Source organism: Rhinolophus ferrumequinum, chromosome X (genome assembly GCF_004115265.2).
Source record: "Rhinolophus ferrumequinum isolate MPI-CBG mRhiFer1 chromosome X, mRhiFer1_v1.p, whole genome shotgun sequence".
Lineage (NCBI taxonomy): Eukaryota > Metazoa > Chordata > Mammalia > Chiroptera > Rhinolophidae > Rhinolophus > Rhinolophus ferrumequinum.
In genome coordinates, this window is record NC_046284.1 from 25,409,309 (window position 1) to 25,424,681 (window position 15,373).

Sequence of the window (15,373 nt, forward strand, 5' to 3'; positions counted from 1 at the left end):
TTTAATTGAATGTATTTGACATGTAACACTGTCATATTGGATATTGGACAGTTAAAGTTATACAGTGTGTTATTTTGATACATTTGTATATTGTAATATAATTGACAAGGTAGCAATATTTATCACATTACATAGTTGTAGTACAATTCATTTTCTATATTCATTATACTGTGCATTAGATCTCTGTGGCTTATTTAGTACTGTTACAAGTTTGTACCCTTAAACACCATCACTCTTATCACCCCACTCCCACACCCTGATAACCAACATTTTACTCTCTTTCTTATAGGTTTAACTTTTTTAGATTCCACATATAAGTGATATCATTACAGTACATGTATTTCTGTGTTTGATGTATCTCACTTAGCACAATGTGCTCAAGGTCCATCATGTTGTTGCAAGTGGGAGTATATCTTACCTTCTCATGGCTGAAAAATCTTCCATTGTGTATAATGACCACATCTTTTTTTATCCATTTGGGAATTTGGGTTGTTTCCACGTCTTGACTATTGTGAATAAACATGAAAGTGCATATATCTCATTGAAATTCCATTTTCATTTCTCTTGGGTGTATACCCAGAAGTGGAACTGCTGAATAGTGTGGTAGATCTATTTTTATTTTTTTGAGGAACTTCCATATTGTTTTCCATAGTAGTTGGATAAATTTACATTCCCACCAACAATGTATAAGGGTTCCCTTTTCTCCACATCCTCACCAGCACCTGTTGTCACTTGTCTTCTTGATGATAGCCATTCTAACAGGTGTGAGGTGACATCTCATTGGGGTTTTGCTTTGCATTTCCCTAATAGCTAGTGATGTTGAGCACCTTTTCATGTGTCTGTTGGCCATTTTGATTTCCTCTTTGGAGAAATGTCTATTTAGTTCTGCCCACTTTTTAGTTGGGTTGTTTTGATGTTTTTATTGTTGTTGAGTTGATTGAGTTCTTTATGTATTTTCGATGTTAACTCTTTATCAGATGTATGGTTTGCAAAATTTTTCACCTATTCTGTAAGTTATCTTTTCTAAAATCATTTCCTTTGCTATGCAGAATCTTTTGAGTAGTTGTAGTCCCATTTGTTGATTTTTTTCTTTTGTTATTTCTGGGTGTTTTGTGTTTTTTTTGTGGGTTTTTTTTTTTTTTTTTTGCATCAGAAGGCTCATTCTTTTTTTTTTTTTACTTTTTTTTAAAATTAGTTTCAGGTGCACAAGACAAAGTAATACTTAGATGTTTATCATTTATATCCCTCACACTGTGGACCCCCTCCCCCCATCCACTATCTCTCTGACATCACACCGAGCCATCACATTTCCACTGTCTCCACTCCCAATGCTGTATTCCGCCTCTTGTAAGTGTATACATACATATATATATATATATAAAACATTATAGTTGGCATTCATTATTGTTCAGCTTCAGGTGTACAGTGCAGTGATCAGGCATCTACATCTTCCCTGAGGTGGTCTCCCAAATGGGACACGTGTAGAAGGCTCATTCTTGATACCATTACCCACAGAGCCTCCTTCTGCCAGAGGTAAGATGGCAGGTGGAGGAATGGAGCTCGTACAAACAAGACTGACCCAACCCATAGAATAGCAAACTGTTATCAGAGATGAGACTATACTCCAAGTGTTTTGATAGTTCACCTTGCTGGTAGCGGGGAGAGAATTTGGGGTTATGTGGTCACTTGAAACTGCTGTAACTGCATCTGAAGCACTGAACCTGGAAAAGTACTAACAGTTGCTCACTCACTGGGCTGCTCTTATATTCCTCTCCCTCCCTCTTGTGCACTTAGGTTACCGTATTCGCCTGGGCTCTAGCACTGACAAGAAGGACACAGGCCGGCTACATGTAGATTTTGCACAGGCTCGAGATGACCTATATGAGTGGGAATGCAAACAGCGTATGCTAGCAAGGGAGGAGCGCCACCGTAGAAGGATGGAAGAAGAAAGATTGCGCCCACCATCTCCACCTCCGGTGGTCCACTATTCAGATCATGAATGCAGCATTGTTGCTGAAAAACTAAAAGGTATAGAAAGCATTCAAGCTTTGTGATTAAAAGAACTCTTCTCTTTGGGGAAATTTAATAAATATATTTGTATTGTTGTCAGTTATCCTTTGAGTTTTCCACCAATGGATTCTAAGCACTTCGTGTGTTGGAGCCTTACAGATAGAGAGGTGTACCTAGTAATTCAGAAACCAGAAAATCTGTCCCTCCCACCTGTGTCTCTGCTCCTTCACTCTCTCATGGGATGGCATTTTTCTCTCCACATGCCAAGTAACTAGAAAGAAACAAGTTTTTTTCCATTTTTCCACATCAGAGAATTTTAGCTGTGATCCATGACTTGAGACCAGTAAGTATGCCCCTTTCATCATGGATAACAAGTTAGTTTTGAGTTATAAATCAGAATGTTCGAAGTTGATGCAACTCTGGAAAACTCTGGTAAAATCTCCATTTTACAGATGAAAAAACAGAGGCCCAGAAAGTAGTCACAGTGTACATTCTTATATCACTCAAAGACTTAACTACCACCAACTAAAAGAGGACTTGTTTGATCATTTAAAATGGCCAACTTTTTCACACAGTGACTATGGAGACTTCTAGACATTGCTAAATGAGTCTGCTTTCCCTTTAGTTTTGATCCCTATTCCCTTTGCTTGACTCTCAAAACCATTTTGCTAATTTAACATTAATAGCCTTGCTTGGTCTCCTGTGTTAGTAGCTCAAATTTAGTCTTTTTCATTCTTTAAGTATGGTTGATTTTATTGGATGAATACTAGTGTCTCATTGATCATATTGATGACACCAACCCAGCAGCTCTAATGCTGTGAATTATCCCTGCTTCTTGTGCTGTAGTCTCAGCAAGATGCTTCTAATTCCACTTTCAAAATAAGTTTCATTCAACAAACTGTGTTTTCATGATATAGCCTAAGGAATTCACACATTTAAGAAATCTTTTTTGGGGGGATTGATTTTTGTCTTCCTGTAAGAGAGAAGCAAAAAACAGAGTCTAGAATAGAGACACAGAAGTAATGGTACATTTTGGAAAGCTGGAAAGGCTGAAAGCATTGGAAAGATACCAGGTCCAAGACTTGCCTGTTCACATGATACCAAACCAGTCAATTTGAATTTTTTAAAAACAGAATTTGCTGGTTGAGTGGATCTCAAGCATAAGGTGAGCATCCACATAAAGATTGTATGCAAATAGTGAAATACAAAGCTGCTATAAAGGGAAGGCTGACCTCTCAATATATGTCTGCACTGAAAAAAAGCAAGAGGCAAGAATTTCAAATTGCAGTGAGAGATATTTCCACTGGACATAAGGGTTTCTGGCCAAAGAGGGATGTGGAGCCTCATTAAACTGGGTGTTTAATGAGATAATAATGGACTCTACCTCTCAGGAGTCTTTAACAGGAGAATATATTAAGTGGCTATCACAGGAAGCTAGACCAGAAGCTTTGGAAGAGCTGTGCTACTATTTTAACATCAGAGAATAACTGCTAACTAGCTACAGAAATCTACTTGGAAGTTTCCTCAGGCAAGCAAAACGCTATGCGGAGAAATGTAGAAATAGAATGAATTACACGGAAATAGATTGTGACTGAGACTAATTGGAAGGCCTGAGGCTGTGGATTGACTGCAGGAGTGATGTTGTAAAAGGTCAAAGATGTAAGTGTTTATTCCTAAAGAATTACCCATTTAACTCCTTCTTAAGCCTCCTTCCAACACTATAATTCCATGGATCCAGGAAAATAGTTACTGTCAAATTGAAGTTAGACTCAAGTTTAGTTTTTCTTATTAAAAAATAGGTTGTGGAATTCTGAAGTTCTCTCAGCTGCTAATTCATACATTACACACATGTACACATACAATCAGAGAGGTTAAGAAATTTGCAATATGTCAAAACTATATCAGAAACGAAAATTTGTTTAAAGAAAGAAGGAAGAATTGTCTTTCTGAAAATAATTCTTCATAGACTACAACCAATGACTATGAGTCTTTCATTCTTTCAGTCTGTCTGCCTGCCTGTTGCCTGTGTGCATATGTGTGTGCATGCATGGTTTCTCATTCTCAGCAATTCATTCAACAACTACTGCCATAAAGTCATGGTGGCCTCCTTGCCAACATGTTGGGGAAATAGATCGAGATTTGGTTCCTTTTGTTGACTCTAAAACTAAATTCTTTTTTTTTTCTCAGATGATTCCAAATTCTCAGAAGCTGTGCAGACCTTGCTCACCTGGATTGAGCGAGGAGAGGTGAACCGTCGCAGCGCTAACAACTTCTATTCCATGATCCAGTCGGCCAATAGCCATGTCCGCCGCCTGGTGAATGAGAAAGCTGCCCATGAGAAAGACATGGAAGAAGCAAAGGAGAAGTTCAAACAGTCCCTTTCTGGAATTCTCATTCAATGTGAGTGGAAATCACAGTTCCGCTGAAAGGATGAGAGGGCACTTCACTTAGTCACCAGTTTTTCTACACAGGAGCCAGCCCTACAAAGTCATTCTGTGTCAAGGGGCAAGGCTCTCTTCTTCATTGCCTTGCACTCTCTTTATATTGCCAAGTGCCCCTCCTCCAATTTCACAGGATACATGTGGGGACCACCTATGTTCATTTTCTCTGGTATATCTACTTCAGCTCCTTAGAAACGCTGATACTTAGGCCACAATCCTCTGCTTCTACTTTTACTTGCTCTCAAATTACAAGAAGCCCCTGGCCTCAGTGGAAAGTTTGGGATTTTGTTGCTGAAGTTATAATGTAGCATTACCATTTGTAAGATTTGCATCATTGTTATAATATGCTTTTCAGGTACTCAATTTTAGTGATAAATGTAATTATATTTCCCAAGGTGATTGAATGAAAGCCAAATTTGCTAATTCAATCTTTTGTTTTTAGTTTCCTTTCTTCTACATTTCCTTTACTAGATGTCATAGACACTGGGACAGGATGGGAAGCCAGTGAAATGACCATTTTTAAAATGAAGTACCACTCTAAACCTACCCAAGGTCTCTTAAATGAGGCATATCAGAAAAATTCTCAAGTAATATTTTTAGTTCACCGTATTATAACATTGTGCACTCATATATTTTGAGTAAGAAACTGTATTCACGTTAAGAATAAGGGTATAGTTTTATGATTTTCTTTTGAACTGTTATGGCCCACTCTTCTCATACTTGACTTCCCATAGTTGACTCATATGTGATTAGGATTAAGGAGGAATTATCTCATTTTCCATTTTATTTTTAAAGTATATGTGGGCATAGAATCCAGGAGGAGAAATCACATGTTTTTAGGACTTCATAATAAATAGAAAAAGAGAGAAGCAAGCATCATGGGAATTTAAATCCTTAAATACTTAGTTGACAGGATACAAGCATGGCTATAAAGAAAGAAACAGCACCTCTGGATTTTCTTACTGTGAACACTCAGCCATCCATAGGCTCTTGTCCTTCATTTCTTTCTCAAAAAAATGTCATGTCTAAATTTTCCTTCTTTTAAACTGGTTAAGGTAAAGCCCCAGAATATTTGTACACATTTCCCCTTTGACATTTTAAGAGACCCTGAAAAATGCTATCTAGGACTGCACTTACAGTGTTCTTTCATGAAACTTACGTTTCTCCAGTCGACAAGCCTATATGGGTAGACCTAAAATGGATTCCATCTGTCTTAGGTTTTGATTTAATGCTTCTGGTTAAACAAACCTCAGAAAAATAAAAGGATGGATTCTATTGAAAAGAAGCATCGAGGCTCATTTTGGAGGGCTAGTTTATGAAAGAAGACAATGGTCAAAAGGAACTGGTACAGTCCACTGTTTGCTGTCATGCTGTGCAGGGTCAATGGCACTCAATCACATTCACCATGACTCTTGCCTCTCCTGCCTGAATGAATACAGACTGGCTGTATTAAAACTTGCGTCGCCATTTAACCTCAAACCTTCTGGAGTTCCCTTTTCTCTTTTTGTATATTGATATCTCTACCTTTGAATCACCTTTAAAATCATGGTACCCCAACACACGTAGCCTTTTCCAAGTACAACCATAGTCTAGTAGTGTTATTCAAGAAGACACAACAAACCTGATGCTTCTCTTATTTCTGTTTTTTCTCTCTTTTGCCATCCCTGGATGATATTCTGGCCTGATTCAACTGCTGGTCTGACTCTGCAGTTGAGCAGATAGTAGCTGTGTACCATTCTGCCTCCAAACAAAAGGCATGGGACCACTTCACAAAAGCCCAGCGTAAAAACATCAGTGTTTGGTGCAAACAAGCTGAGGTTGGTAACTTTTTATTCTGATAGCCCCTGAAGGGGATTGTTTTTTTCTTTAACAAGTTATTGATTTGGAGTTTAGCCAGAATTAAATAGTGCCAAGCTCCCATGGTCACAACTAGGCCCTAATGAAACACTAAGATATGTTCTATAACCTGTCACTGTGTCTAGACCACCTACTGCCGAAAGGGTAATAAATGTGCACACGTCTTGAATGCATTCTACTGGATAGAAACCTTAGTAGTGAAAATGTAGGTATGAAAATGATCAGTTTATTTCTCTAAGCTAGGTAGTCTTAGATACAATAATAATTACTGACCTGTGTATCTAATGTTAGTATTATTAGGTTTGTCTTTTTTAGAGCATCTTGACAGTTGCGGCTGGAAGTTGCCTGGTATTACATTGGAGCATTGAAAATTCTGAGGGGTTTTTTTGTTTGTTTTTTTTTGTTTTTTTCTCAAACCTGCTCAGCCATATTTATAGGTGACAACTTTAAAGGTAGCAGGGGACTCTGATATCAGATTAAGGTTGACACATACCTCTCTGCTTGTGCTCAAGTAACATTTTTAGCGGAACAATAGAATGTGTCTGATGTGGTGAGGTTGCTATTCTGAATCCAAGGTTAAAAACCAAGATGGGAGGTATGTTTTTACTGATATGCCTTTGGAATGGTGTTACATATACCTCAAGTTCTTCTGGTCCTATGGGCAGCTTCATTACCCAGCCCTGACACTTTTGATCTATATGTCCAGCCACTTTTTCAACTTCGTTTCTGAGTTCTCTTTGCCAGTCTGATAGCAGTCCCATTATATCTATCAATGCAAGTTGTCATATTCCTTAACATTTAAATAGCATTTGTAAAGCATTTACATTTTATAAAGCATTTTCCCTTTGGTTATCTAACCTACCTCCCAAACCAAAAGATTTGGTGTAGTTGGAAAGAACACTGGACTTAGAGTCAGTCATGAATACACATCCCAGCTCTGACACATTATAGCTATGTGACTTTGAACAAGTTAGTCGACCTTTCTCAGTCTGTATTTCTTCACCGGTACATTGGAGTTAATAATGAAACCAGTCATACAGGATTAAATGACATGGGAGATATGTAGACAGTTTGAAAAAATGTAAATGCTATATAAATGGTAAATAGTATTATTTCAATTTATCATTAATGACTCATAAGGGTTAATAACTAGGTATAGTATCCATGTTTTACATGTGAGGAAACTGAAACAGTAATGTGAAGTGAAATACACAAAATTGCACTACTAGTAAGTGGTCAATTCAGGACTAGAAATTCTTCTCATGCTAATATAAACTGCCTTGTGGTCTTGAGTGAATCATTTAATTTTTGTAGACTTCAGTTTCCTAACCTATAAAATGAAGATAATGATTTATTCTTTCTGTCTTTCATGAGAATACATGACACAGCTTGTGTGGCAAAATTTGAAAACTGTGAAGAGTATTTAAGGGAAAATAAGCCAAGCCCTGTTCATACTCATAAATTGTCTGTGAGCCATCAGTTTTTGTTCAGCAAAGGGACCGGGAGTCACTGGGGAGAAATCTCTGAACACTTCAGCTCAATGGATGGGTGGAATCATGAAAAGCCAGTAATATTTTTAATTGTTTTTAAAAGGAATTAGGAATTTTTTTAAAAAGGAACTATTATTGTCTTACTGTAACACAAAATGATTTTAGAATCCTAGGGCCTCAACAAACAAACAAAATTCAACATTTCAATTCAAACATTTACTGAGGAATTCTCTGTCTCAGGTATTATGACAGGCAATGCAGGATGAGATGGCATTGGATTTCAGGGAGCTAGAAGGGTAACAAAAGTGATCAAAGGGAAGGGTGGAGTTTAGTGCCCTAAATTTAAAATATCCAAACTCTTTAGTGTAGTTTGAATAATTCAGAAGAATAAAGGTTGAGAGAAAAATGCTCAATGTCTTACAATTGTAGTAAAGCAGTATTAAGTTTCTACCTTCCATTCAATGCACATATATATATAACCCTTTTAGGGGGTGGAAGAAGAAGCTGTCTGAACTGCTCCACCCATTACTGAAAGCCCTGCCAGTACATACAGGCGGTCCCAACATAAGATTTTTGGTACAAAATTGATACACATTCAGTAGAAACTGTACTTGGAATTTTGAATTTAGATCTTTTCTTGGTCTAGCAATATGAGGTGTGATATTCTCTTGTCATGCTAGCCAGCAGCAGCCTGCCACAGCTCCCAGCCAGTCATGTGATCATGAGCATAAACAACCTATACTCCACAGTGTACTGTGTTGCCAACATTTTTTGGATATCGTGTTCTACTGGCTAGGCTAAGTTATGATGTTTGGTAGGTCAGGTGTATTAAATGTATTTTTGACTTACAATATTTTCAACTTATGATGGGTTTATCAGGTCATAACCCTATGTAAGTGGAGGAGCATCTGCATTGCCTTTTTATAGGAGGAAGGCAACCTCTCGTTGGAGCACTGACTTGCCTAAGGCCCAACTCTTCCATAAACGACTTTGCAATAAAATATTTTCCATTAATATTATTCATCAAGGCTCTCTGTAGTTATATCAAGCTTACCTATCTGGTGGGTATATACTTTTGTTTAATTACCTTCTCAGTGAAGATAGCTATGCCAGTGAGCTAGACATTTCTCTGTGTCTGTGGAGAACTGAGAGCTATATACCCTATCACCTACTTTTGTAGCAGAGCTTCCTTGGCAGAGTGATGAAGATAAAGTATACGGCTAGCAGGACTTACCAAGAACTACGTTTCATAATGTGGCTTGTAGACTTTGTAAAAACCCAGAAAATGCTTCATGCCTATTGGACTAAATTAAGGTCTACCTAGAATACCTCAATCTTGATACGTAAAACAACTGAGAGTAGAACGTAACTCATCACCTTCCTCTGGCATTGCATTTCCTAAACCTAAAAGACCTCTTCTACTTTATATTGGTGCTTCTTTAAATCATGGCTTTTTTTCAGCCTCTGCATACTTTCTCTTGGTAACAGGCAACTCTGAGGAGTAAAGGAGGTATCCTGTAGAAAGTGACAAAACTGTCTTCTTATATTGGGGCTGCCGCATAGCACCCCACTGAGAATCAGAGCATCCCCATGACTAAATCAACTAGACTGGCTTTTTTTTTTTCTTTTTTTGACTTAGTCATTGAAGCTACAACTCCTGAATAAGGGGGTTCATCAAGTTGGAAGTTTCTGGCACTGAACATTTTTACCAGTTGCCTCTAAGAATAAGCCTCCCAGACCTCCTTATGTCACAAAATACCTATCCCTTGTCTCATTGTAATCTTCCTACCAGCAGCCAACATTGTCTTACTCTGGTGAGAGAGGTTATGGAGTAAGAAGAAAATGTCCCCAAAGGCAGACATTTTCTCACTTTGGTAGCATGTGCCAGGCAGCCTAGTTTGCTAAGGAGTCATTTTCACTGGTTTACCTTTCTGATTTATATGTGTGAGGCTCCTGCTGATACAATTGGAAAGGCTATTGAAAGGAAGGCTAAAGTCCCCTATTAACAGTTAGTAAGGATTAACTGTTAGTAGGGGAAGGCTAAAGTCCCCTACTAACAATTAGGAAGGCTAAAATCCCCTACTAACAGTTAGTGTCTATAGTGACTTTACTGGCAGTTCTCTGTGTTGTGGAAACTTTTTCTATAGAATCATTTAAAACCTGCAAATTTCTCTCACTGAGTAGCTGGCATAGATTAGAAGTTATATCTTGGATAATACAAGTATATAGAAACTGGAGCCATGGCAGTAGACACTAAAGTTACCCACTTCCATCCTCCCTAATATGAGGGAAAGAGACTTGGCGATTACTAAAATGAAATACTGTGATTGTTAAAATAACTCTCTCTAGATTTCCAGGCTTCCCATTCCATATTCTGGAGAACTGTTTGCAGATAGATGGTCAAGTCATCTGCATACCCTTGTTTTAGGACCCATTTTCACTAATAGTAGCTATTGGCTTTCAGCCATCGAAACACATAATAACACAATTTGGATCAACCTAATTTGCATTTCCATTATGTGTCATATAATAGACATTGATTAAGAACCTGTGTTTGTGATTTGTTTCGTTGTATTGAATGATATCACAGAATCAAATCTCTGCATAGGGGTAGAAGCTATCTCCCCATCCTCTGCTCCTTTCCATTCCTTCATCTCACCCCTTCCCCACCTAGTATCCTGATAATGTTGAAAGTCTGGGTAAATAAGCTTTTGTTACACAATTAAAAAGGAATTTTGCTTTTCTGATAGTTATGTTCCTGTAACAAAACATGAGTACATAAAAGATTAATTTAAGTTCACGTATTTTTGTAGAACTATATAGTAGTTAGATAATTAACATACAATGATTTATGATTTGCTTATTTTATGATAAATAAAAAATATCAGTTGGTACACACTTGATTCTTTTCATGCATTTTCCTCTGTCTAGGGTTTCATTTTTATTCTATGTTGAAAGTGCTTTGTCCTCCAATGTGGAGTAGTGTGTGAATTTTTAAGCTTCAGAAAAGTTACCATTAGAACAGACTCAAAGCCATTATAATGCGTTTTCAGAAATCAATAACAGTTCACTGTTTAAATGAAAATTATCACAGGCCTACTGTGGGCAAGTAAGTGGTATAGAAACTTTAGGAGGGCTATCTTACCTTTTTTGATGTAGTCTCTTAGTCATGTGACCGACTCAATTTCAGGTAGAGATTTACAAATGAAAATTTCTGGAAAATGTTTTTGCATGCCATTGCCACTCTTTTCGTTTTGCACTAGATTCAAATCTCAGAATGGGGAAAGGGGCAAATTTGGGAGGTAGTGCTATTTCTCTTCCTCCCTGCACTTCAGTGGCTCAGAGTCCTCCTTCTGCCTGCACATATGTTCAGGCTAGGTGGAGTTCCTTCCTTCAGTAAATGCCACCTTTCACCCTTTCACTCTGAAAGTATTTGTTAGGGTTGGTTTCCCAAAGTAGAGCTTTTTTGATCGACCAGAGAATACAGAAAGTAAGTATCTTAGCTATCAGGACCTTTTATGGTAAGGTTTTCAAAGAATTAAAATCTCACTTACTTTACTTAGGGGTACTGTCATTTACTAAATGCTTCCCATAAGTTTACTGTAGTATTGTACCATTTATCCTCTGATGTTCTCTTTGCCTTCTATCCTATTCATGTGACTTAGCATTGGATATTTATAGAAGAGTAATGAGGGAGCATTTGAGAGCTTGGTCCCCAGCATATATCATCAGTTTGGCTTAAATAAACTCATAGATACATAGATAGATAGATAGATAGATAGATAGATAGATAGATAGATAGATAGATAGATAGATAGATAATGATACAGGTCTGTTTCTTTGTAGCTAAAAAAACATTGTCTAGTGGTTAGAGGACTCCAAGTTCTGCCACTTTTCCAACCTAACTGAATAACTTAGAGCAAGCTTCCCCTTAATTTTTCTTATCCTCATTTCATTATATACTAAAGGAACTGGTAACTAGTTCCTGAAGTAATTTGAAGCATTGAGATAAAATTTGCCCATAAGTCTGTTATATTTCTAGGGACATTTTTTTTTTTTTTTTTTTAGTTTCAGGTGAGCAAAACAATGGAATAGTTAGACATTTATCATTTATACCCCTCACAAAGTGATAACCCCCTCCCCCTCTGACATCACATACAGCCGTTAGTTATATTTCTACTGTCTCTATTCCTAATGCTGTACTCCACTTCTTGTGAATATATATATATATATATATATATATATATATATATATATATATATATTTAATATATATGTATACAAAATTATAGCTAACATTCATTATTATTCAGCTTCAGCTTCAGGTGTACAGTGCAGTGATCAGGCATCAACACCATCCCTGAAGTGGTCTCCATAATAAGACAAGTGTCCATCGGATACCCTACAAAATCTTGACATTATTGATTATATTCCCCAAACTGACTTTAGTATCCCCGTGGCAATGTTGTGGTTACCGATTGTTCTTTCTAATCCCCTCACCTTCTCCCTCATCCCCACTCGCCTCCCATCTAGCAACACTCAGTTTTTCCTCCATATCTCTGAGACTGTTTCTGATTAGTTCATTCATTTATTCTTTTCTTTAGGTTCCACATATAAGTGAGATCATATGGTATTTATCTCTCTCTGTCTGACTTATTTCACTAAGCATAATGTTCTCTAGGTCCATCCATATCGTTGCAAATGGTAAGATTTCATTCTTCTTTATGGCCAAGTAATACTCCATTGTATAAATGTACCACAGTTTCTTAATCCAGTCGTTTACTGATGGGCATTTTGGTTTCCATGTCTTGGCTATTGTGTATAGTGTTCCAATAAACATAGGGGTGTATAAATTTTCTCAAATTAATGTTTTGGATTTCTCTGGATAGATACCTAGGAGTGGAATTGCTGGGTCATGAGGTAGTTCCATTTCCAGTTTTTTGAGATACGTTCATATTGATTTCCATAATGGCTGCACCAATCTGCAATCCCACCAGCAGTGCACTAGGGATCCCGTTTCTTCACATCCTCACCAGCACTTGTTTTTTGATTTATTGATGTCAGCCATTTTGACTGGGGTGAGGTGGTATCTCATTGTGGTTTTTATTTGCATTTCTCTGATGGTTAGTGAGGTTGAGCATTTCTTCATATGTCTGTTTGCCATCTGTGTGTCATCTTTTAGACAAATGTCTCTTCATGTCCTCTGCCCATTTTTTAATTGGGTTGTTTGTTTTTTTGGAGTTCAATTGAATGAGTTTCTTATAAATTTTGTATATTAACCCCCTTATCAGATATATCATTGACAAATATCTTCTGGACAGACACATGCAAAAAAATGAAGCTGGACCACCTCCTTATACCATATATAAGAATGAATTCAAAATGGATTAAAGACTTAAATGTAAGATCTGAAACCATAAAACTCTTAGAAGAAAATATAGGAAGAAAGTTACAGACATTACCCAGAGTAATATTTTTTTTTTTTTTTTGATTTTTTTAATTAAATTTATTGGTGTGACATTGGTTAGTAAAACTATGTTTCAAATGTACATTTCTATAATACATCGTCTGTATATCGTATTGTGTGTTCACCACTCAGGGTCAGTTCTCCTTCCTTCACCATATATTTGACCCCTTTTTGTTTTCACTTATTGGGCTGCCCATTACTCACTGGTCTTTGTATCTAGACTATCCAGCACAGTGCCCAGCCAAGAATAAATGCTTAATATTTTTTATTGAGATATAATTTACATATAACATTGTGTAAATTTAAGGTGTACAAAGTGTTGATTTGATACATTTATATATTGCAACATGATTACCACCATAAGCTTTAACTAACAACTCTATCATGTCTCGTGATTATTGTTTCTTTTTGTGGTGAGAACATTTAAGATCTTGTTTCTTAGCAACTTTGAAGTATATAATACAGTATTGTTGACTGTAATCACTATGTTGTGCATTGGATCTCCAGAAGTTATTTATTCTAGTTGTAAGTTAGTACCCTTTAACATCTCCCCAATTCTCCTTTCCCCCAGCCCCTGGTAATCACCATTCTACCCTCTGTTGCTACGAGTTTGGCTTGTTTAGATTCCACATATAAGTGATATCAGGTAGTGTTTGTCTTTGTTCTGTCTGGATAAATATAGTTTTGACGGAAGGAAGGAAGGAAGGAAGGAAGGAAGGAAGGAAGGAAGGAAGGAAGGAAGGAAAGAAAGAAGGAAAGAAGGAGAAAACAAGATAAGGAAAAAAGAGAGAAAAGGAGAATCATGTGACATAGTTCTTCATCTTAAAAGGAATTTGAGTAGAGAACCCAGTAAAACCAGGACTGCCACAGTAGCCATTTCCTTGTCTAAACAGGGCCTTTATTGATAACTTAGAGAGTCATAGAACAATGAACTTGCCAACAACAACAGAAAGCACTTTACGCTGCAACATAATCCTTTTTGCCTCAGAAAATTACTAGTAAGGTGAATATTATTTCGGTTACCGTATTTTTCCTGTTGTATGGCTGTACCATTCAAACACCTAGAATTTTAGGCTTGACGTGTAAATTTATAGTGTAATTCAGTGATAAATTTTATACTCAATTTCAGAGTATAAAATTTTCAGTCAAGCCCTCTTCACATAAATCCCATAGAAAACCACTGATGTAATAGGACTGAGGCAGTATCTTCACAGCGCCACTAAATTAAATATTTTGCTTGCCAACTTGAGCTTCAGCAAACTTTAAAATGAAGTAAAATATTTAATAGTTTTGTAAGCAAATATTTTATTGTTGGGTTAGTGATTTAATAAAATGATACTGAGCATCACCGTCTCTCTTCTCAAGTAAATTGTGCAAAACTGTGGAAATGGCCTCAACATTTATTAACTAGTTACTTACCAAGTAGCCTTTAATATATTTCCTCACTTCTATTAACCTCAGAGTCCTCCCCTGTGAGACAGTAAAGACAGCCATGGTAAGGATCAAATTGATTAATGGACATAAAAGCAATAAGTGATCTGCAAATCTAACTCATGATCATTTTAGTGGTAGAATTTCAAAAGCATCAGTATCATACATGTGAACTCTGTAGACCAGAGCCTCCAAGGAATGGATTATTTCCACTGGTCCTTCCCGATTCTTAAGTCAAATTTGAACTCTCTAGGTTAATACCAAAGAATACATATATACTAGTTATAATGGAGTCGATGCTGTTAAGAAATAAGTTTGCTCCTTTATTTAACACCATAGCCCATCTAAATTATTTCAAATCAAACAAATAGGAAAACTGCAGCTCCCTGAAATCCTCTGGGAAAAATATTTAGTCTTAGTTTCTCCTATGAGCGATTTGCAAAGGGCAGAGATCAAACGTTCTGGATTTCATTCCTAACAACTAGCTTCACAGCAAGCTCTTTGTGCAATTGTGTCTGAGCAAGTTAAGTCTGGAGAAAATCTGCAAATAAGTTAATGTAACAAAATGTAGACTACATTTCACATAGCACCAATATTTATTTATCTTTTCACATAAGAAGTATTTATTGAGCATATTCTCTGTGCCTGGTACTGTGCTATCAATATAAAAAGATGAA

The 15,373-nt window shown here is 36.9% G+C and overlaps 1 protein-coding gene across 13 annotated transcripts in view; it reads left to right on the forward strand.

Annotated features, from left to right (window-relative positions):
• The window catches only part of ENOX2 (ecto-NOX disulfide-thiol exchanger 2), a 454,293-nt gene that overhangs the window by 362,811 nt on the left and 76,109 nt on the right, over positions 1-15,373 (forward strand). For all 13 annotated transcript variants that reach the window (XM_033118206.1, XM_033118225.1, XM_033118235.1 and 10 more), the window contains 3 exons: positions 1,795-2,028; positions 4,198-4,410; positions 6,162-6,268. In XM_033118206.1, the coding sequence (XP_032974097.1) occupies positions 1,795-2,028; positions 4,198-4,410; positions 6,162-6,268 (554 nt within the window). The remainder of the gene's footprint in view (positions 1-1,794; positions 2,029-4,197; positions 4,411-6,161; positions 6,269-15,373) is intronic.